Source organism: Heterodontus francisci, chromosome 4 (assembly GCF_036365525.1).
Source record: "Heterodontus francisci isolate sHetFra1 chromosome 4, sHetFra1.hap1, whole genome shotgun sequence".
NCBI classification, from domain to species: domain Eukaryota; kingdom Metazoa; phylum Chordata; class Chondrichthyes; order Heterodontiformes; family Heterodontidae; genus Heterodontus; species Heterodontus francisci.
The window spans coordinates 191,898,317-191,920,441 of NC_090374.1; the positions used below are offsets into that span (position 1 = coordinate 191,898,317).

General features: G+C 44.9%; 1 protein-coding gene across 2 annotated transcripts in view; it reads left to right on the forward strand.

Annotated features, from left to right (window-relative positions):
• Positions 1-22,125, forward strand: part of LOC137369466 (lysine-specific demethylase 4C-like) — a 537,539-nt gene that overhangs the window by 72,504 nt on the left and 442,910 nt on the right. For both annotated transcript variants that reach the window (XM_068030713.1, XM_068030714.1), the window contains exon 5: positions 520-713. In XM_068030713.1, coding sequence (XP_067886814.1) covers positions 520-713 — 194 coding nt within the window. The remainder of the gene's footprint in view (positions 1-519; positions 714-22,125) is intronic.

Here is a 22,125-nt window from a genome sequence, read left to right on the forward strand (position 1 = left end):
GCCTCCTTTCTCTCTAATCTCTTTCTTGACAGCTGGAAACTGGATTATGCTATTTCACACGACCAGTAAAGGCAGCTTCCCAGGGTTTTATTTCCTGTTGCAGTGTTTTTACATAAAGTGTTGTCTGTGCTATTAATCTCTGGCTATGACTTGGGCATAATACCTAAAAGGTGCTGTTCTATCTCAAGCCCCCTCTGCTAGCAGTTTTGGCTTGATTGGAACTGGTTGGTATTGTACAAGAGGTTTGGGTTTGTTATGCAACCACTGATATTTCCTACCTCTAGCAAAACATAATACAGTGTGTTTTTGTTTTAAAAATTGCTACTATATTTATCCTTAGCAAAAGTAGTTTAGACTGGGTGGCGGTGAATCCATCATTACTCGAATCAAACCAGTGTAAATGAAGTGGTTTTATTAAGCTAATTACTTTTTCACTGTGGCTTCCATTTCCTTGACTCCTGAACGCACTAAATAGTTACTCTATCCATGTGAGTAATTTCCAATGTTATTATTTTCTAGGATATTGATGAGTGGAATATCAGCCGTTTGAATACAATTTTGGATGTGGTAGCCGAAGAAAGTGGCATTGCTATTGAAGGTGTGAACACACCTTACTTGTACTTCGGCATGTGGAAAACTACTTTTGCTTGGCATACTGAAGATATGGATCTGTACAGCATTAACTATCTACATTTTGGAGAGCCGAAATCTTGGTAGGTGTAATGGCTATGTTGCATTCAGGTTTTATTTCTTGCTGTACATATTTAAGGACTGGCAAAGAGTACATTTTTGTTTTGCTTCCTCCCTCCTAAAAATATGCTATTTAAAAACAAATTCATACAGTGAATGATATACAATCTGCAGTATGTGTAATGAGGCGGTACATCATTAGGTTGAACGCAACTGTTCTGAGGTGTCCTGCTTGTTTGGTAATAACTTGAGATAAGTTTGTGTATGCTATACGGATTAATGAGTTTAGTTTTGTCTTTTTTTTTTATTTATAGAGTTATAGAGTGATACAGCACTAAAACAGGCCCTTCGGCCCACCGAGTCTATGCCAACCATCAACCACCCATTTATACTAATCCTACATTAATCCCATATTGCCTACCACATCCCCACCTTCCCTCAATTCTCCTACCACCTACCTACACTAGGGGCAATTTACAATGGCCAATTTACCTATCAACCTGCAAGACTTTGGCTTTGGGTGCATCCGGTGGAAACCCACGCGGCCACAGGGAGAACGTGCAAACTCCGTACAGGCAGTACCCAGAACCGAACCCGGGTTGCTGGAGCTGTGAGGCTGCGGTGCTAACCACTGCGCCACTGTGCCGCCCCAAAATTGAATTCAGATTTCACGATTTGCCGTGGTGGGATTCGAACCCATGTCCCCAGAGCATTACCCTGGGCTCTGAATTACGAGTCCAGTGACATTACCATTACACCACCGCCTTTGATCATTTTGCGACTGGTGGGATACAACTGACAATGATAGACAGGAGACTCCAGCAATACAGTTGTGCCATTTTTAGAAGTGGTGTTGTGCTATTACTGAAAGTTGAGTGATTATTTTGCTGGGTATTTTTGTGTATATATAGGTGTATGTATGCATGTGTGAGCATGCGTATGCAAAATCCATAATACGCTGTGCACTTGAAGCATTAACTCTCGTTGCCCTGGAATATTCTTGGAAGATAATTGATGACGCCACCATTTTGAAACAAAGAAGATGTTTCTAGCTCTGACGTTCTTAACTTTGAGAATATTAAATAAAGATGTATCATAAAAACCAGAGCTTGGAGCAGTATTCAACACCTGATTTGTAGAACGATCCTGGTCATAGTATCAGAATGTATAAATAATCATTTCTGTGACACTGGTTTATGGTAGTTTTTTCTGAATTGGACAAATACCTGGAGCTTATTTTAAGTGAGCTGTTCTGTTTGTCACCATCTACTGGATATAATTTAAAACTCAATCACAGATCATACTGACAACTTTTGTACTTTTGAAGCAGCACCAAACTAAACACATGGGCTGTAAAGTTATTGAAGGAGCCATTCCATAAACCTGACTGAGTATATAATTTGACTTGATACGACTAAAAGCTTCAGTGCTATGTTAGTAATGGTGCTTAAGGCTTGAGAGTACACTCCTATCATCGTCTTCTCAAGGACGATTAGGGATGGGCCATAATTGTTGGCCTTGCCAGCAACACCCACATGCCATGAATGAATAAAAAGAAAGCCTGTTTGCAAGAATGGGGGAGAAATTCAACTTGCGGTCGCACATTTTTCCAGGATAAAGTGAGCAGTAGATTTCTGAACTTGGTGTTGTGTTGTATGCCCGAAGCCATATTGACTTGGGCATTTAGTCATCCAGGGTGAGCACCTAAAAGCAGTGGAGTGCCTAACAATTACATGTAAACTAGGGTCCTACTTGTGATTAAGGACCATTTTGCCAAGTTGAACTGCAGGTGCCTTATATTCATTCCTTCCAAAACTCGCCCATGAATCCTTGGCAGCAACAATCAGAAAGGAGGCTGCACCAGCATTATTTAATGGGATTCTCAGTTGCATTCAGGCGAGCCTCTGGTTCGTCATTTCAGACTAGCTGTAGGCTTCTGGCCTATTTCTTGTTCCGCTGACTGCTCTAAACTGAGTTCAAAAATTGTGGAAAGTTAATTTTTGGAACTGCAGGACAGTCTTTGCTTAGGGGTCTTGTGCACATTTACTCTGCCACCATGGGTCCTTTGTCCTTGCTTCTGCTCACTTGTGCTCCGTGAATCTCCCAGTGAAGATTGCTGTAACTGACCCTCTAAATTGTGCTGGTAGCTGCTTTCTGAGCTGTTGCCCGCATGGCTAAGGTCAGATGATGATATGTCTTAAGGAGTGCTATTCTCTTCCTCTTTTGCATATGATTTCTGATGGATCTGGAGAGAGAAGAGAAAGATGATGGTTGGCAATTAGCAGAGACAGATGAGTTGCACAGTCCTTGTAGGGATGGTAGTCCTTCTCCTGCTTTCATCTGCATCCAGTTGTGTGCCAGCTTGTCCTCAGGGAAGAATGGGAGTGGGTTACTGGGTGGCCTGCTGAGGGTTGGTAAAATGTGCGTATCAGGGGAGAATAGTGCTCATGGTGTGTGAAAATTGCTACAGATGTCGAAAAGTGAGGAGAGTAATTGTGAGGAAGGTAGTTGGTGTACAGTGTGCAAGTAGCAGCAGAAAGAGTTTCAGTAAAATGGGAAAGAAAAAAGAAAGATTTGCATTTATTTAGTACCTTTCCCAACTGCAGGATGTCCCAAAGGGCTTAACAGCCACTTTTTGAAGTGTAGTCACTGTTGCAATGTTGGAAATGTGGCAGCCAATTTGTATACAGTAAAGTCTTACAAGCAGCAATGAAATAAATGACCAAATAATCTATTTTAGGTGTTGGTTGAGGGATAAATGTTGGCCAGGACACTAGGGGGAATTAGCTTGCTATTAAGTGGTGCCGTGGAATCTTTTGCTTTAAGTTGAGGGGGCAGATCTCATCTGAAAGAAGGCACCTCCGATAGTACAGCGCACTGTCGGGTTCAAGGCTGCTATTAAAGTGGGGTTCTGCTGCTTGATTTTACACTCTCTGTCAGAATAAGTGGTGCTGGCAGCTTGCCAATCATAATCAAATGATGCACATACACCAATTTAGCTCATACCTCTTGCTGATGCCAGTGGACACTGAGTGTAATTGCTGCACACATTTTATGCCTGTTTTTGGCACGGGTTGAATTTCAGTCGCAGTGTCACCTTGTGGCACAGAGTGGGTATGTCAACAGTACACTTCAAATGCTGTGCTCCTCTTGAAAGAAATATTCCTTGCTACTCTTGGATCTAGGGCTACCGTTATTTGCCAGTCTGAACTGGTAGGGCTGAAGCATTTGAATAAAAACTGCGAACATGATTTTGTTTTAAATGTGAAGTACCTTGCTCTCTGACTTCTGGTTTCAAACTTGCTAGGTCACTGCTGTGCTTGGTTCAGTGGAAATTGTTATGCATTTCTTTATACAAGGAAAATATATTTCCAGTAATATACGAGTGAAGCATGTGAATGACTTTTGTTAGAACATCCCATTCCTTTTTTTTTTGTGATTGTGTAGGATTTTTCTCTAAGCAGAGTTTCTTTCTATCCCGTGGCTCCTTATGTTGCTTGTTCCTTTTGGATTCGTCCCCATCAATAAATTGCGTAGATGATTCAAATTTTAGGAGACTAGCATGGGAAAGTGGATCCATGGATATTGGATAGAATGAGCAGGATATTTTGCTGTAGTTTTGCTATTTAGCACATCATCCTTTATTGGCAGCTTGTTCTGTGTCGTCATTTCAGTCATTTTGGATTCATCACATTTTTAATATATGGAGGCAAGGATGGGAAGAGAGAACTTTCCAGAAGCAACTTGCCGATAGCCAGAACAATATGGTCTGGGATGTGTGTGCTTTGAGGTTGAGTGGCATAGATAGGCACAGGTTTTAAAGTCAACCTTAAATGATGTACATGTCTCTGGTTTATAGCTAACTATACGCTATTTTGTATATCCTATTGTGATGTAATCCCAGACTTGAGATGTGCTGCAAATTATTTAAATGTGGATCTGAAATTTTGCGCTTAGTAAGCAGCTCATTCAAGTAAGAGAAGTTTGCTTGAAATGGATCACATGACACGCTTCGGTAGCCGTACACAATCTCAAATTATTCTTTTGGTCGTGTTTTAAGATCTGCCCTAAGAATATCCTTACAGATCTAATGAAAGATTCTGACTGATATTTTCACAAATGTAAATAATCATGAGGTGTGAACAAGTAATAGATTATCCCAAACTAGTTCAAAATAAAGAACACAATAAATAAGAACTTTTTTTGTCCTGAGGTGTGGGTGTCGCTGGCTAGGCCAGCATTTGTTACCCATCCCTAATTGCCCTTGAGCAGGTGGTAGTGAGCTGCCTTCTTGAACCACGGTAGTCCATGTGGTGTTTGGGAAGGAGTTCCAGGATTTTGGCCCAGTAACCACGGAAGAACGCTGGTGTAGTTGCAAGTCAGCTGTGTAGGGGAGGGGAGCAGGGGAGCTTGCAGGTGTTCATGTTTCCATGCTTCTGCTGCCCTTGTTCTTGGTGGTAAGGGTCACGTGTGTGGGAGGTGCTGTAGAAGAAGCCTTGGCGAGTTGCTGCAGTACATCTTGTAGATGGTACACACTGTGCCACGTTGTACCTGTGATGAAGGTAGTGAATGTTTAAGATGGTGGATTGGGTGCCAATCAGGTGGACTGTTTTGTCTTGGATGATGAGTGCTTTTGGAGCTGTGTTCATCCAGGCAAGTGGAGTCTCCCATCAAACTCCTCATCTGTGCCTTGTAGCTGGTGGAAAGACTTTGGGGAGTCAGAAAATGAGGTACAGCAGAATCCCCTGCCTGTGACCTGCTCTTCTTGTCATAGTATTTATATAGCTGCTTCTGTTAAGTCTCTGGTCAATGATAACCCCCAGGATATTGATGGTGGAGGATTCAGCATTGGTAATGCCATTGAATGTCAAGGTGAGAGGGTGAGATTCTCTCTTGTTGGAGATGATCATTGCCCGGTACTTAAGTGGCATGCATGTTATTGGCACTTATCAACCCAAGCCTGAATATTGTCCAGGTCTTGCTACGTGTGGGCATGGACTGCTTCATTATCTGAGGAGTTGCGAATGGAACTGAACACTGTGCAATCATCAGCAAGTATCCCGAATCAATTACTTTCTACACCTAGTGATCACCATTTACATCTGTGAAAGTATCAATCAGAATCTTTCATTTGATTTGTAAGTTCACTGATGAGCTATAACTCTATAATCGTCAACGTAAAGTCTCACGCAGAAGCTTGCATTTATAGAGTGCTTTTCATGTTCAAAGTACTTTGCAGCCAATGAAGTACTTCTAAAGTTTAATCACTGTTGTAATATAGTCAAATACATAGAATTTGCATACAACCAGATCCCATAATTATCCATGAGATGACTGTCGAGATAACCTGTTGCAGTGGTGTTGGCTGAGAGATAAATGTTGGTCATGTTGTGGGGAGAGCTTCGCTATTGCTCTTTGATAAATGCCATGGGATCTTTTATATCCAGTTGAGCAGATAGTTGGGGCTTTGGTTTAAGAGCTCATGTGAAATACAGCCCCTCTAACAGTGCAAAGCTCCCTCAGTGCGGCACTGAAGTGTCAGCCTAGGTTATTTGCTACATGTGAGTATTGAAGCCTTGACCACCTGATTCTCAGTGACACAACTGAGCCAAGGTTTACACTTAAAATTACATAAAAAGAGAAATAAGCTGAGAATGTTGGATATCTGAATAAGACCAGACCATGTTGAAAATGTGCACCAGGTCTGTGTTATTTCCAAGTTATGGAATGATATACACTGAATGTCATTAATTTGTTGTTTCTCTGTACACGTGCTTTCTTACTTGCAAGTCTGTTTGCAGCATTTTCTGTTTTCGTTTCAAAATATGTAATATATTTTGTGATGTTGGGAACTTGGCTTCCAGTTGGAGCAATTTCTTCTCGATCCGTGGAGTTTACTTGGATTAGTTGGCAGCCCTGTTGTTAAGGTTACTTCCTCTAACAATACTTGCTTGGGGCAGGGGGTGGGGGGAAGTGTGGTGTGGGGCGGTGATAGATAGCAAATTAATGTAAGCTTAGCTTTGAAATCTACAGAATAAAAAGACGACAAAATACGTAGAGAAGTATTTCAGTCATCAAACCTGTTTTTGTGCATGTTTGAAAGTATCAGTTATTTTTGTTTTGATGTGGAACTGGAGGACATTTGTAGTCAAATGATGGATTTTGTTGCAAAAATATAGTTAAGAGCGTGGTTTTAGATTTAGAGATACAGCACTGAAACAGGCCCTTCGGCCCACCGAGTCTGTGCCGACCAGTAACCACCCATTTATACTAATCCTACACTAATTCCATATTCCTACCACATCCTCACCTGTCCCTACCACCTACCTATACTAGGGTCAATTTATAATGGCCAATTTACCTATCAACCTGCAAGTCTTTTGGCTTGTGGGAGGAAACCGGAGCACCCGGAGGAAACCCACGCAGTCACAGGGAGAACTTGCAAACTCCACACAGGCAGTACCCAGAATTGAACCCGGGTCGCTGGAGCTGTGAGGCTGCGGTGCTAACCACTGCGCCACTGTGCTGCCCCTAATTGTATTGTAATTGGGAATGTGGTTGTATGGACAACATTCCAATGCAATTCCAGCCTGACATTGGCTCCCAATCTGGCAATGCCTGGATTTTAAAATCTCATCCTTGCGTACTAAACCCTCCATGGCCTTACCTTTCCCGATCTCTGTAATCTCCTCCAGCCCTACAATGCTTTGAGATCGTGCTCCTACAGTTCTGGCTTCTTGCACATCCCTGACTTCCTTTGTTATGCTATTGCTGGCTGTGCCTTCAGCTGCCGGCCCTAAACTCTGAAATTCCCTCCTTGAACCTGCCCACCTCCTTTCAATTTGATCCTTTTTGACCAATGGCCACCTATCCTAATATCCTTTTGTGGTTTGCTGTCCAATTTTGGTGAAGCACCTTGGGATGAGCTACTACATTAAAAGTTCTATATAAATGCACATTGTTGTGTTGGTTAAGTACCTCTATCATTGTAATTCAGAGCTTGGTTGGATGAGCATGTTGCTGCTGACATCATTGCTCATTGCTGGACAGCTGAACGATAGTACTGGAGCCAATCTTTACTCCGTTTTACATTTATTTACAGAGTTAAACATTACTAACATACACCTCCTAACTCGACCACTGCACAATTTCAATAAGAGTCTCCTTTATATGTGCTCAAGTGAAACCCCAGTTAGTGCCCACCACCTGCATACAATTAAAACACAGTTAATCTACAATTAAAAATCAGTGACTGCTAGAGTGTATTTTTGTATTCAGAAGCTATAAAGCTATAATGAAAAAGAAAATTAATTTCCTGTTATTCCAATATTGGTGTTTTAAAATGATTTGGGGCATTACTTCTGTCAGGAAATACTACAGTCTGATCCTGACGAGAATCAATCGCCCATTGGAGTTCTTATCCATAAGCAATGCAGTTTTTAACTGATATCTAATCATATTGCATATAATACATATGTAAAGTTAAGCTTGTTAAAGAAACTAAGCAGCACATTTGATGAAAACAAACCATGCAGGTATTTGAGATGTCTTTTAGTATTTTTGTATTCTTCTTTGGCCTCCTTATCTCGAGAGACAATGGATACGCGCCTGGAGGTCGTCAGTGGTTTGTGAAGCAGCGCCTGGAGTGGCTATAAAGGCCAATTCTAGAGTGACAGGCTCTTCCACAGGTGCTGCAGAGAAATTTGTTTGTCGGGGCTGTTGCACAGTTGGCTCTCCCCTTGCGCCTCTGTCTTTTTTCCTGCCAACTACTAAGTCTCTTCGACTCGCCACATTTTAGCCCCATCTTTATGGCTGTCCGCCAGCTCTGGCGAACGCTGGCAACTGACTCCCACGACTTGTGATCAGTGTCACAGGATTTCATGTCGCGTTTGCAGACGTCTTTAAAGCGGAGACATGGACGGCCGGTGGGTCTGATACCAGTGAGGAGCTCACTGTACAATTTGTCTTTGGGGATCCTGCCATCTTCCATGCGGCTCACATGGCCAAGCCATCTCAAGCGCCGCTGACTCAGTAGTGTGTATAAGCTGGGGGTGTTGGCCGCCTCGAGGACTTCTGTGTTGGAGATACGGTCCTGCCACCTGATGCCAAGTATTCTCCGGAGGCAGCGAAGATGGAATGAATTGAGACGTCGCTCTTGGCTGACACACGTTGTCCAGGCCTCGCTGCCATAGAGCAAGGTACTGAGGACACAGGACTGATACACTCGGACTTTTTGTATAATGCACACTGAACTGTGCTTTTCCCTGCCGAGAATGCATATATAATCCTGCTGTTTGAAATGCAGTACTTCACTGCCCTCTACTGGACAGCAACAAGATTGCACTGTATTTAAAAAAAGGCAATCAAATTGTCAAATCCACTGAAATACCTTTTAAATTATGCTACTTTAAAAAAAAAAGTTTCAAAACCTTTTCTTCCCACCTTTTTTTTACCCAGCTATTATGTTAAGCACAATTTGCTGCACAGAAGTAATGCCCCAAATCATTTTAAAACAACAATATTGGAATAAAACAGAAAATTAATTTTCTTTTTCATTTGAAGTACCAATCTAAACTCCCCCACCCTAGCCAGACAGAGAAATAATCAAATTTTGGTTGTAGGTGCAATATGAACAAATGTCACTTATTTTATGCCTCTGTTGTCACACTAGATAACATATGAAAAAGGTGAAAGAGACCGTCAGGAGCACCATGCATCATTTTTTGTTGTTGACTGCATATGACGCCACATGAACAAGAAGTGAGAAACTGCAGTCGCTGTAAATGTGAAACAAAAGCAGAAAATGCCAGAAACACTCAGTAGGCCATGCAGCATCTGTAGAGAGAGCAGATGAGTCAATACATTTGTTTTGATCGCGCTAACTCATCTATCTTTTCTAAAGATGCTGTCTAACCTATGTGCTTGTAGCATTTTCTGTCTGTTTTCAGTACTATGCAAATTGTATTTCAGACACAAACTCTGAAGTAAAAATAGAAAATGCTGGAAATACTCAGCCGGTCAGACAGTATCTCTAGTGAGAGATACAGAGTTAACATTTCAGTTTGATTACTTTTTGTCGAGTAGAAAAAGCAAAAGGTGTAACAGATTTTAAGCAGGTACAGAGGCAGGAGAAGGGGAGAGGGAGAAGAACAAAGGGAAGTTCTGTAATAGAGTTGAAGACAGAAGAGGTAAAATTGCTTCCATTAATGTGCAGAGCATTAAATCTACTACGCGATGTGTTTCAACCTTAGATTACCTCGCCAAGGTCAAAGCCGACCTACTGTTTCTGCAGGAGTGTGAAATACCACACCTCAGCACCTACAGGCAGTGGTCGCGATGGTGGTCCCACAAGCCATCGATCTGGTCGGGGGGTAATGATTGCCGTTCCTCCGGCCTGGGTATTCTGCTGCGGGGAGGTAACTTCACCATCTCTGAAGTTAAGGAGGTGGTGGGCGGTCGCCTCCTCGTAGCAGACGTGATGTACAACAACGCTCCGCTCCGGTTGATCAACGTGTACGCCCCGGTACAACGCAGCGAGCGGCTGACCGTCTTCCAGCAGCTCCCACTGCTGCTGGCGATGTTCAGGCCGGTCATCCTAGGCGGTGACTTCAACTGCATCATCGATGCGGCTGGACGATCCGGCAGTGACGACAGCAAACTGGACGCTATGTCCAGATTCCTAATAGAAACAGTTAAAGATGCCAAACTGCATGACGTCTTCAGCAAACCTGCAGATGGAGCGCAGCGCAGATACACATGGTCAAGATCGGACAGGTCTGCCCGTTCCAGGATTGACTTCCTGTTTGTGTCCCGTGCTGTCACGGTCGGATCCACCGACATCAAGCCGGTGTTCTTCTCTAACCACTGCCTCTTACTGGCCGACTATCACTTACAGGACGACCAGCGGGTTGGCAGAGGGACGTGGAAGCTCAATGCTACTACACTGCTGACCCCAGAGAACGTTGAGGAACTCAAAAGGGATTACAAAGGTTGGAGGACCGTGAAACCCCTCTTTGAGTCTCCAGTTCACTGGTGGGAAGCGATTAAGGAGAACATCAAGAGGTTCTTCATCCACAAAGGTGTTCAGAGGGCGAGAGAGAGACAGAGGGAAATGTCCCGACTCCAGAAAAGTATGCAAAATCTGCTCTGGTTGCAGTCAATGGGGGTCGAGGTCAAGGAGGACCTCCAAGAGGTGAAGAGCCAGCAGGCCTCGCTCTTTGCCAAGGAGGCCTCCAAGATCATCTTCCGGTCCAGAGTCAGCTCCATTGAGCAGGATGAGACGTGCTTGTGTTACTTCTTCCAAAAGGTACACAGAGAGCTCTGTTATCAGCAGCCTGAAGGAAGAAGTTGGCTCGGTAACGTCTTCGCAGTCCAACATACTAAGGATCAGCAAATCCTTTTATGCTGGGCTGTATGACGCGAAGCCCACAGACAGCATAGCCTCCCAGTCCTTCCTGTCATCTATCACCGAGGTCTTAGATGACAGCAGGAGGGAGAGACTGGACAAGCCGCTAACTCTGGACGAGCTGACAAAGGCCATCGAGTCCTTTGAGACCAGTAAAACTCCCGGAAGCGACGGCTTACCGGTTGAGTTGTACTCGGCCCTGTGGGACTGTGTCGGCCCGGACCTGCTGGAAGTATACGAGAGTGTGCTCTTGGCCGGCAGCATGTCAGAATCCATGAGGAAAGGCATCATCACCCTCATTTACAAGCAGAAGGGGGAGAGTGCAGAAATCAGAAATTGGCGGCCCATCTCACTGCTTAATGTTGACTACAAGATTCTGTCCAAAGTCATAGCCAGTCGAGTCAAATCTACTCTGGAGTTGGTGATCCACCCTGATCAGACCTGTACTGTCCCCGGCAGGAAGATCTCTGATAGTCTCGCGCTACTCAGGGATACGATCGCCTACGTACGGGACAGGAGGGTGGACACCTGCCTCATCAGCCTGGACCAGGAGAAGGCTTTTGACAGGATATCGCACACCTACATGATGGACGTGCTTTCCAAAATGGGGTTTGGGGAGGGAATCTGCAATTGGATCCAACTGTTCGACAAAAACATCAGTAGCGCAGTCTCAATCAACGGGTGGGAATCGGAAAGTTTCCCGATCAAATCTGGAGTCAGACAGGGCTGTCCTCTGTCCCCGGTCTTTTGTTTGCTGTATTGAACCCTTTGCTAAGTCTATTAGGAAGGATGCGAGTATAAGAGGGGTGACGATCCCAGGCAGCGGAGGCACTCAGATTAAAACCTCCCTGTACATGGATGACATCGCCGTCTTCTGCTCGGATCCGCTGTCCGTGCGCAGACTGATGAGCAAATGCGACCAGTTCGAACTGGCTTCGGGAGCCAAAGATAACCACGGCAAGAGTGAGGCCATGTTCTTTGGGAACTGGGCTGACCGATCGTTTGTCCCCTTCACTGTCAGGTCAGATTACCTGAAGGTGCTGGGGATATGGTTTGGAAGGGCCGGGGCGTGCACCAAAACCTGGGAGGAGTGAGTAGCCAAGGTACAACAAAGTTTGAGCATGTGGGGGCAGCGATCTCTCTCCATTGTGGGTAAGAACCTGGTCATCCGGTGCAAGGCGCTCACGTCGTTGCTGTACGTGGCGCAGGTCTGGCCCATACCCCACTCCTGCGCTGTGGCAGTCACCCGAGTCATTTTCCGCTTCATCTGGGGATCTAAAATGGACCGGGTCCGGAGGGACTCAATGTTCAAATCTCTGGATAAGGGCGGGAAAAATGTACCCAACGTGGCTCTCATCCTGATGACCACCTTCGTGTGCGGCTGCATCAAGCTATGCGTAGACCTCCAGTACGCAAAGTCCAAGTGTCACTACGTGCTGAGGTTCTATCTGTCCCCGGTGTTGCGAAGGATGGGCCTGGTCACATTGCCGCGGAACGCTCCATGCAGTTGGACCGTGCCGTACCACCTATCCTTTGTGGAGCAGTTTCTGCGGGAATACACCTTTGACCACTGGTCCATCAGGCAGTGGTCTGCAAGGAATGTCCTCAAGGCCCTACGGGAAATGGAGACGGTGGATCCTGTCGGATGTTTCCCTGAGCAGACCACCAAAGTCATTTGGCGGAATGCCTCATCACCAGAACTTTCAAACAAGCACCAAGACGTAGCTTGGCTGTTGGTGAGAAGGGCCCTCCCCGTCAGATCCTTCATGCACACCCGAAGTCGCGACCCCTCCGCACAGTGCCCCCGCGGTGGCTGTGGTGGGGAAGAGATGGTCACCCACCTCCTCCTGGAATGTGTCTTTGCAAAGCAGGTTTGGAGAGAGATGCAGTGGTTTTTGTCGAGGTTCATCCCAAGCAGCTCTGTAACACAGGAATAAAAGCAAAATACTGTGGATGCTGGAAATCTGAAATAAAAACAAGAAATGCTGGAACCACTCAGGTCTGGCAGCATCTGTGAAAAGAGAAGCAGAGTTAACGTTTCGGGTCAGTGACCCTTCATCAGCTCTACGGGCTGTTCCCAGGGATGCACACCGAGATAAACATCAACTGCTGCTGGAGGACTCTCAATTCGGTTAAAGACGCCCTTTGCTCTGCCCGAAACTTGCTGGTCTTCCAGCGCAAAGAGTTGTCCACCACCGAATGTTGCAGACTGGCACATTCCAAGGTCCAGGACTACGTGCTGAGGGATGCACTAAAGCTTGGGGCAGCCGCAGCAAAGGTTCAATGGGGAAAGACCACTGTGTAAGGTCCCCCCACCAAGGTGAACTGAGGGGCTGGATCCATGGGAAACCCCTCGAACTGTATCGGGAAAATTTTCATTTGCATTAAATGTAAAAATGTATATGGCATGACAATGAAATGGAAGGGTTGTGAGGCAACACATGATTGTATAGAAGGAAACTGATCACCGTTGCACTGTTTGTATTTTTTGACTTGATGCTGTTTTAAACTGTTTGGCAATGTAATTTTTACAGATTTTTATGAATAAAGTATATTTTGGAAATAAAAAAAAGAGGTAAAATGACAAAAGATATGATGGTGGTAGACAAAAGGAGATGGTAATGGGACAAGTAAAGAAACAAAAGATGGGTCTAGAGGAGGTGTAAATGGCATTAGCAGAATTATTAAATTAAGTTGCTGCCTGGGAAGATGAGAGGACTGGTTATGATCTGAAATTGTCGAACTCAGTGGTGAGTCCAGAAGGCTGCAAATTGAACGATGAGGTCTGTTACTTGAGCTTCATTAGAATAGTATAGGAGGCCAAGGACAGAGAGGTCACAGTGGGAGGGGGGCAGAAAATGAAAATGTCAAATGGCCAGGAGCTCCGCCGTGCTTGTGGACTGTGTGGAGGTGTTCCCACAAAGCAATTGTCAGATTTGTATTTGGTTATCCCAGTGTCAGAGTCATAGACTCATTGCAGTACAGACGTAGGCCAGTCAGCCAATTGACTCTATGCCAGCTGTCTTTCAGGCAACCTAATCCGTCCCATTCTCCCGCTCTATTCCCGTAGCCCTGCAAGGTTATTACCCTCAAATGCCTACCCAATTTCCTTTTAAAATCATTCATTGCCTCTGCTTCCTCCACTCACAAAGGCTGCGACTTCCAGGTCATGACCACCTGCTGTGAAAAAAAGTTCTTCCTGACATACCCCCTGCATCTCTTGCCAAAAAACTTAAATCTGTGTCCCCTAGTCCTTGTACCATCAACTTATAGGAACAGCTGATCTTTGTCTACCTTATCTAAGCCTGTGATAATCTTGTACATCTCTATCAAATCTCCCCTCAATCTCCTTTGCTCCAGGGGGACAACCCCAGCTTCTCCAACCAAACCTTGTAACTAAAATCCCTCTTCCCTGGCGTCATTCTAGTAAATCTCCTCGCAAGGACGCTCACATCCTTCCTAAAGTTTGGTGATCTGAACTGGACTCAATATTCTAGTTGCAGCTTAACCAGAGCTTGATAAAGGTTCAGCATAACTTCCTTGCTTTTGTACTCCTTACCTCTAATTATGAAGCCCACGATACCACATAACTATTCTCTCAATATGTCCTACCACCTTCAAAGATCGATGCACATGAACCTTCCGGATCCCCCTCTTTAGAACTATGTACCATTTCATCTATATTACCTCTCCCTATCCCTTCTGCCAAAATGCATCACCTCACACTTCTCTGTACTAAATTCCATCTGCATTTGTTTGCCCATTCCGCTAGCCTATCTATGTCCTGTTGCAGTCTTTTGGTATCATCCACACCTCCAAGTTTGGTTTCATCAGCAAATTTTGAGTTTCTACTCAGTATTCCAATATCCAAGTCATTTATATCTATCAATATAGCAGTGGCCCTAGCACTAACCCTTGGGAACAACCGTTGTTTACCATCCTCCAGTCTGAAAAACAACTATTTACCTTGACTCACTGTTTTCTGTCCTTTGTCCAATTTTTTATCCAAGCTGACACGGACGCTCCTGTTCTATGAGAATCAATTTTGTTAACCAGCTTTTTATATGATACTTTGTCAAACACTTTCTTAAGATCCATATAGACAACATCCATTGCTTTCCCATTGTCAACCTTCTTTGTTCCTTCATCAAATCAGTGCTGGCTCTCTTTAATTAACTCAAACCCCTCTCCGAGTGCCTGTTCATTTTTTCCCTGATTTATTATTTCTAAAACTTCACCCACCACTGATGTTACCGGTCTGTATTTTCTAGGAATGTCGTTACGCTCTTTCTTGAATGAGGGTGTCACATTTGCCACCCTCCAATCCTCTTGCACCTGCCTCCTATCTAGGGAATATTGGAAGATTATGGCAAGCCCTTCCGCTATCTCCACCCCCACTTCCCTTAGTAACCTGGGATGCAAGCCAGCCTGACCCTGCAACTTATCCACTCTAATCCACCCTATCAATTTTCACCCCATTCATTATCTCTACCATCTCTACTTCTACGGATATTTTGTCAGCATCCTCTTCCTTAGTAAACACTGAAACAAGGTACTCATTAAGTATGATAGCCTTACCCTGTGCCTCTAAGCATAATACCCTCTTTGTCCCGAATAGGACTCAGCCTACCTCTTACTCTCTGCTTACTATTTACATGCCAGTAGAGGATTTTTGGGTTCCCTAACTGCCATTCTGTTCTTATGTTCTCTCATTGTCAGTTGTATTTTCCTCTTCACTTCCCTCTTATTCCATTTTGCCTGTTTCTCCCTTGAAGAATTCACCTGAAATGCAACATATACCCTCTTTCTTTGTTCCGTTATGTTCTCTATCTCCCTCGTCACTCAAGGAGTGCTGACTTTGGTTCCCTTACCTTTCCCCTTTGTTGGAATGCACCTCTCTTCCTTAAAGATCACCCAATGTTCTGTTACACTTTTTCCTGTCAAACCTTGGGTCCATTTTACCCTGGCTAGATCCTCTCTCATCCCATTGAAGTCAGCCCTCTTCCAATTTAAATTTGTTCCTTGCTTTTCTGCATTACTAATATAAACCTTATGATATGATGATCACTCTTATCCAAGTGTTCTCCCACAGAGACTTGGTCCACTTGGCCCACCTCATTTCCCAGCATCAGATCCAGCAATGCCTCCTTCGTAGTTGGACTGAGAACATACTGGTGAAGGAAGTTCTCCTGAATACATTTCAGAAATTCCTTTACTCAAACATTATCCCAATCGATATTTGGATAATTAAAGTCCCCTGATATCACAATTCTATATTTCTTGCACATCTGTTATTTCCCTGCAGATTTGCTACTTACTCACGCTCTCCCCCTCTCTCGCTGCAGAATACCCCCAGTAGCATGATCATTCCCCTTTTGTTTCTCGGCTCTGACCAAATGGATTCTGTCCTCAAGGATATCCACCGTTTCCAACACTACAATGTCTTCAGTGTTGCCTCCCCACGTCCCTTTTCTCCTTCCCTATCTTTTCTGAACACTTTGTCTCCTTGAACATTAAGCGCCCAGCCCTCAACGTTTCTCAGCCATGTTTCCGTTATTACCACTGCGTCATGTTCCCACAGGCTGTTGTAGCTGACCAACCTTATTCACCACACTTGGCGCTTTTACACACATGCATTGTCAGCCTGTCTTTGTTTTCCTTGCAGCCTTTCTTAGTCTGCTTCGATCTAACATGATATTACTGTCCAGCACACTCACTCCTTTATGCACCTTATTTCTCTTTTCCAACATACGTTGATGCCCGCTACCCCCCCGCCACCCCCGGCCAGTTTAGTTTAAACCCTCCCCAACCACACGAGTGAACCTCCCTTTGAGGACATTGTCCCAAGTCCTGTTGAGGTGCAACCCATCCCTTTTGAATAGGTGCCTCTTGCCTCAGAACTGGTCCCACAATCTGAAGCCTTCCCTCCTGCACCAATTCTCAAGCCAAACTCGCGCTAGAGAATAGAGATTACTACCTTTCAGGTCCTACTTTTTAACTTCCTCCTGAAAATCTGATCATAGGACCTCAATATCTGCTCTTTCTATGTCATTGGAACCAACGTGTACCACAACTTCTGGCTTGCCACCCCCCACCCTGCAGAATTTCCTGTACTGTCTCCGTGATGTCCTTTACCCTGGCACCAGGGAGTCAGTCTGTCACCCTAACTATGGAATCTCCTAAAACAACTGCATTTTTACTCTTTGCTGTTCCCTCCTGTGCAGTCCGTTGTTCATTGGATGCCATGGTCTGGACAGCACTCCTTCAAGGTGTCATTTTTGTTTCTATTCATTCATGGGATGTGGATGCACCTGACCAGGCCAGCATTTGTTGCCCATCACTAATTGCCCTTGAGAAGGTGGTGAGCTGCCTTCAAACCGCTGCAGTCCTTGGGATGTAGGTACACCCACAGTACTGTTCGGAAGGGAGTACCAAAATTTTGACCGAGCGACAGCGAAGGAACGGTGATTATAGTTCCAAGTCAGGATGGTGTGTGGCTTGGAGGGGAACTTGCAGGCGGTGTTGTTCCCATGCAACTGCTGCCCTTTTCCTTCTAGTTGGTGGATGTCACGGGTTTGGAAGGTTCTGTCTAAGGAACCTTGGTGCGTTGCTACAATGCATCTTGTAGATAGTACATACTGCTGCCACTGTGTGTCGGTGGTGGAGGGAGTACATGTTCATGGATGGGATGCCAGTCAAGTGGGCTGCTTTGTCCTGGATGGTGTCGAACTTCTTGAGTGTGGTTGGAGCTGCACCCATCCAGGCTCGTGGAGAGTATTCCATCACACTCTTAACTTGTGCCTTCTAGATGGTGGATAGACTTTGGGGAGTCAGGAGGTGAATTACTCACCGTAGGATTCCTAGCCTCTGACCTGTTCTTGTAGTCACTGTATTTGTATGGCTACTCCAGTTCAGTTTCTGGTCAATGGTCACCCCTAGGATGTTGATAGTAAGGGATTCAGCAATCGTAATGCCATTAGATGTCAAGGGGTGATGGTTAGATTTTCTCTTGCCTGAGGTAGTCATTGCCTGGCACTTGTGTGGCACGAGCATTACTTGCCACTTATCAGCGCGAGACTGGATATTGTCCAGATCTTGCTGCATTTCTACATGGACTGCTTCACTATCTGAGGAGTTGCGAATGGTGCTGAACATTGTGTAATCATCAGTGAACATCCTCTCTTCTGACCTTATGATTGAAGGAAGGTCATTGATGAAGCTGCTGAAGATGGTTGGGCCTAGGACACTACCCTGAGGACCTCCTGCAGTGATGTCCTGGAGCGGAGATGATTGACCTCCGACAACCACAAAAACCATCTTCCTTTGTGTTAGGTATGACTCCAACCAGCGAAGAATTTTCCCTCGATTCCCATTGACTCCAGTTTTGCTAGGGCTCCTTGATGCCACACTTGGTCAAATGCTGCCTTGATGTCAAGGGCAGTCACTCTCACCTCATCTCTTGAGTTCAGCTGCTTTGACCATGTTTGAACCAAGACTGTAATGAGGTGAGGGGCTGAATGGCCCTGGCGGAACCCAAACTGAGTGTCACTGAGCAGGTTATTGCGCAGCAAGTGCCACAAGATAGCACTGTTGCTGATACCTTCCGTCATTTTACTGATAATTGAGAGTAGATTGACGGGGCGGTAACTGGCCAATTTGGATTTGTCCTGCTTTTTGTGTACAGGGTATACCTGGGCAATTTTCCACATTGCCGGGTAGATGCAAGTGTTGAAGCTGTACTGGAATAGCTTGGCTAGGGGTGCGGCAAGTTCTGGGGCACAGGACTTCAGTACTATTGCCAGAATGTTGTCAGGGCTCATGGCCTTTGCGGTATCCAGTACTTTCAGTCGTTTATTGATATCACGTCTAGTAAATCGAATTGACTGAAGACTGACATTTGTGATGCTGGGGACTTCAGGAGGAGGCCGAGGTGGGTCATCCACTCGAGCTATCCCTCTGTCACTTTTTAAACAACAGTACACATTAGCAGTCCTCCAGCCCTCTGGCATCATGCCTATGGCCAGAGAGGATTGGAAAATGATAAGAGCCTCTGCTGTTTCCTCCCTTGCTTCTCCTAGCAGCCTGGAATACATTTCATTCAGGCCTGGTGATTTTTTTCACTTTCAAGAATGCTAAAACACTTAATATTTCCTCCCTCACTATGTTTTTATAATCCAATATTTTACATTTCTCCTCAACTACAGTGTCTGCTCTGTCCCCCTCTTTTTTGAATACAGACACAAAGTATTCGTTATGAAGCCTGCACATGTCTTCTGCCTGCACACATGTTACCTTTTTGGCCGCCAGTCAGCTCTACTCACTCTTACGACTGAGGCGGGAGGAGAGCACTGTCTTTCTCTAGTTGCACTTCTCCACAGGTCCCAACATATATTCAAATGTGTACCCAGTCACCGATACGGCCAATTATATACTCTATTTTTATTTCAGAATATAATCCACCAACCAGGTTTCTTTAATAAACAACAAAAGTAGTAATTAATTATAAAACAAGACTTATTCAGTAAAGATGTAACACTTTAACACACAGTTTGAAATATGACCGTAAATATATATATTCCCTTCTAAATACCCAACACACGCACATACACACCGTTAAAGGAAAAATAAAGATGCTTTGTCCAAAGTCATAGTCATAGCACCGAAACAGGCGCTTTGGCCCACCGAGTCTGCGCCGACCATCCAACCACCCATCTATACTAATCCTACATTAATCCCATTTTCTCCCTCGCATCCTCACCTTCCCTCTATTCTCCTACCTACACTAGGGGCAATTTTATTTTTACAATGGCCAATTTACCTATCAATCTGCAAGTCTTTGGCATGTGGGAGGAAACCGGAGCACCCGGAGGAAACCCATGCGCTCACAGGGAGAACTTGCAAACTCCGCACAGGCAGTACCCAGAACCGAACCCGGGTCGCTGGAGTTGTGAGGCTGTGGTGGTAACCACTGCGCCACTATGCCGTATTTGTTAATTCTTGAAGAAAAAGGATAAGATATATTGTGTTCCAGATGGCATACAGTCTGGCGTCTGAGTACACGTAGACTGGTCACTGGGATCCTTTCAGAAGCAGTTCATTCAGGAGATGTCGAGAGGAAGTCTTCCAAAAGCTAATCAGGAGAAATGCAACATTAGCGATTACAGTTATCACACACTGTATTTTTTTGCAGGATTTCTCAGAGGTGGGGAAAAGATGAACTGCGTGTTTCTTTCAGAAGGCTACAAACCCAACTGACTCAAAACAGTTTTCAAAACTGAAACCCACTCTTGAGCACCATAAATCTTGACATGTCACTTCTCTTGTAAACAATGCCCATAGTCAGAAGGCACCTGTTGTTTATTTGGTTGAAGACATGTGACATCCAGTAAATCTTATTTTTAAACAGAGTTCTTCCAGTGACCTTTTTAAAAAAAAAACACATCCATGGAACCCCTTCAATCTCCAATGAATCCATCTCCACAATTCTAAAAGATGAGTCCTCAGAAAAATATTAAATATAAAACAGCTTTGGGTTTATCTTGATTTTACTTAGCAATACTTTTTTCATGCTCTCTCTTCCCTTTTTTAATTTCCTTTTCAATTTCACCCCTGCACTTTCTACACACCTTTAGGCTTTCTGCTATATTGAGCTCTTGGCACCTCCACATTTGCTTCTCTTTTGTTTTATTCTACTCTTTATGCTCTTTTACATCCAAGGTGTTCTAAATTTTTTTTCTTAGTGGGAACATTGGCTGGAGTTTTTTATTGGGCGGGAGGCTCAGCCCACCAGCCGAAAAGTCGGTGACAAGCTTGCTTCCGCCGAGCCTGGGGAGCCAGGCCAGGATTTTTCTTTCCCAAGGCCCTTAATTGGTCTTAGGCGGGTCTTTCACCTCCTTGAGGCAGGAAGTCCGCCTAATGGAGTTGCCAGACAATCAGCAGGCTGCTGCTCTTAGTCCCAGTTGCGCCAACGGGAGCAGTGGTCACTGCCCGGACTACGCGCAGCCTTCACAAGCAAGGTGAAGGACAGCCCTAGAAGACAGGTACGTTTTTGGGCCTCGTCGGGGACAATCGGCCGTGCCCAGCGAGGCAAGCTGGGTTGGTAAGGGGGACAGGGAGGAGTGTTGTGCATTGGGGCAGTTGGGGCTTTGGGGGCGGCCCTCCGTGGGGCACAGGGTGCCTGATCAGAAGGGCCCCCCACCTGCCCAGAAGAAGGCCACCTGGTTTTACCAGGTGAGGTTCTTGAGGCTTTTGCCGTCCGGCTGCCGAGGGTAAAATACCCGCTGCGGCAGGAGGAGGCCCTTTAGTGCCATTTAATTGGCCACTTAAGGGCTTTGATTGGCCTACGGTGGGCAGGCTATTTCTCGCAGCCGCTGTTGCGTGTAAAATTGCTGCAGGGACAGGAGGGAGTTGGGTACGGCCCCTCTGCCTTCCACTCAATTTTACGCTCCTCCCACTACCAACTCGCTCGTTTGGGGGCTGTAAAATTCCGGCCATATTTGATTTGAATCCTCTCTATCTCCTCGAATGCCTCCCACTGCTCTGACACTGATCTGCCCTCACATAGCTGTTTCCAGTCCATTTTTTGAAAACTCTCATCTCGGCTTAGTAAAATTGGCCTTTACCTAATTTAAAACATTTCTCTTAGTCTATCTTTATTACTTTTCATAGCTGCACTAAATTTAGCTGAACTATGATCACTACCACTGAAGTCTTGTCCCGCTGATGGCCCTTCCGTCTGCCTAATTCATTCTCTAAAACTAAGTCCAGAACTGCCCCTTCTCTTGTCGGGCCTGCTGAGTATTGGCTAAAAAAGTTCTCCTGCATGCATTTTCAGAATTCTGCACCCACTGTATCTTTTACACTGCTTTTATTCCATTAGAAATACTCTACTGTTACATCCCTATTGTTTCTGCACTTCACAGCAATTTGCCTACATATTTGCTCTTCTGTCTCCACCCTCTGACTGGGAGTCTATAGTATGCATCTAGCAGTGTGATTGCCCCTTTTTGTTCCTCAGTTCAATCCATATG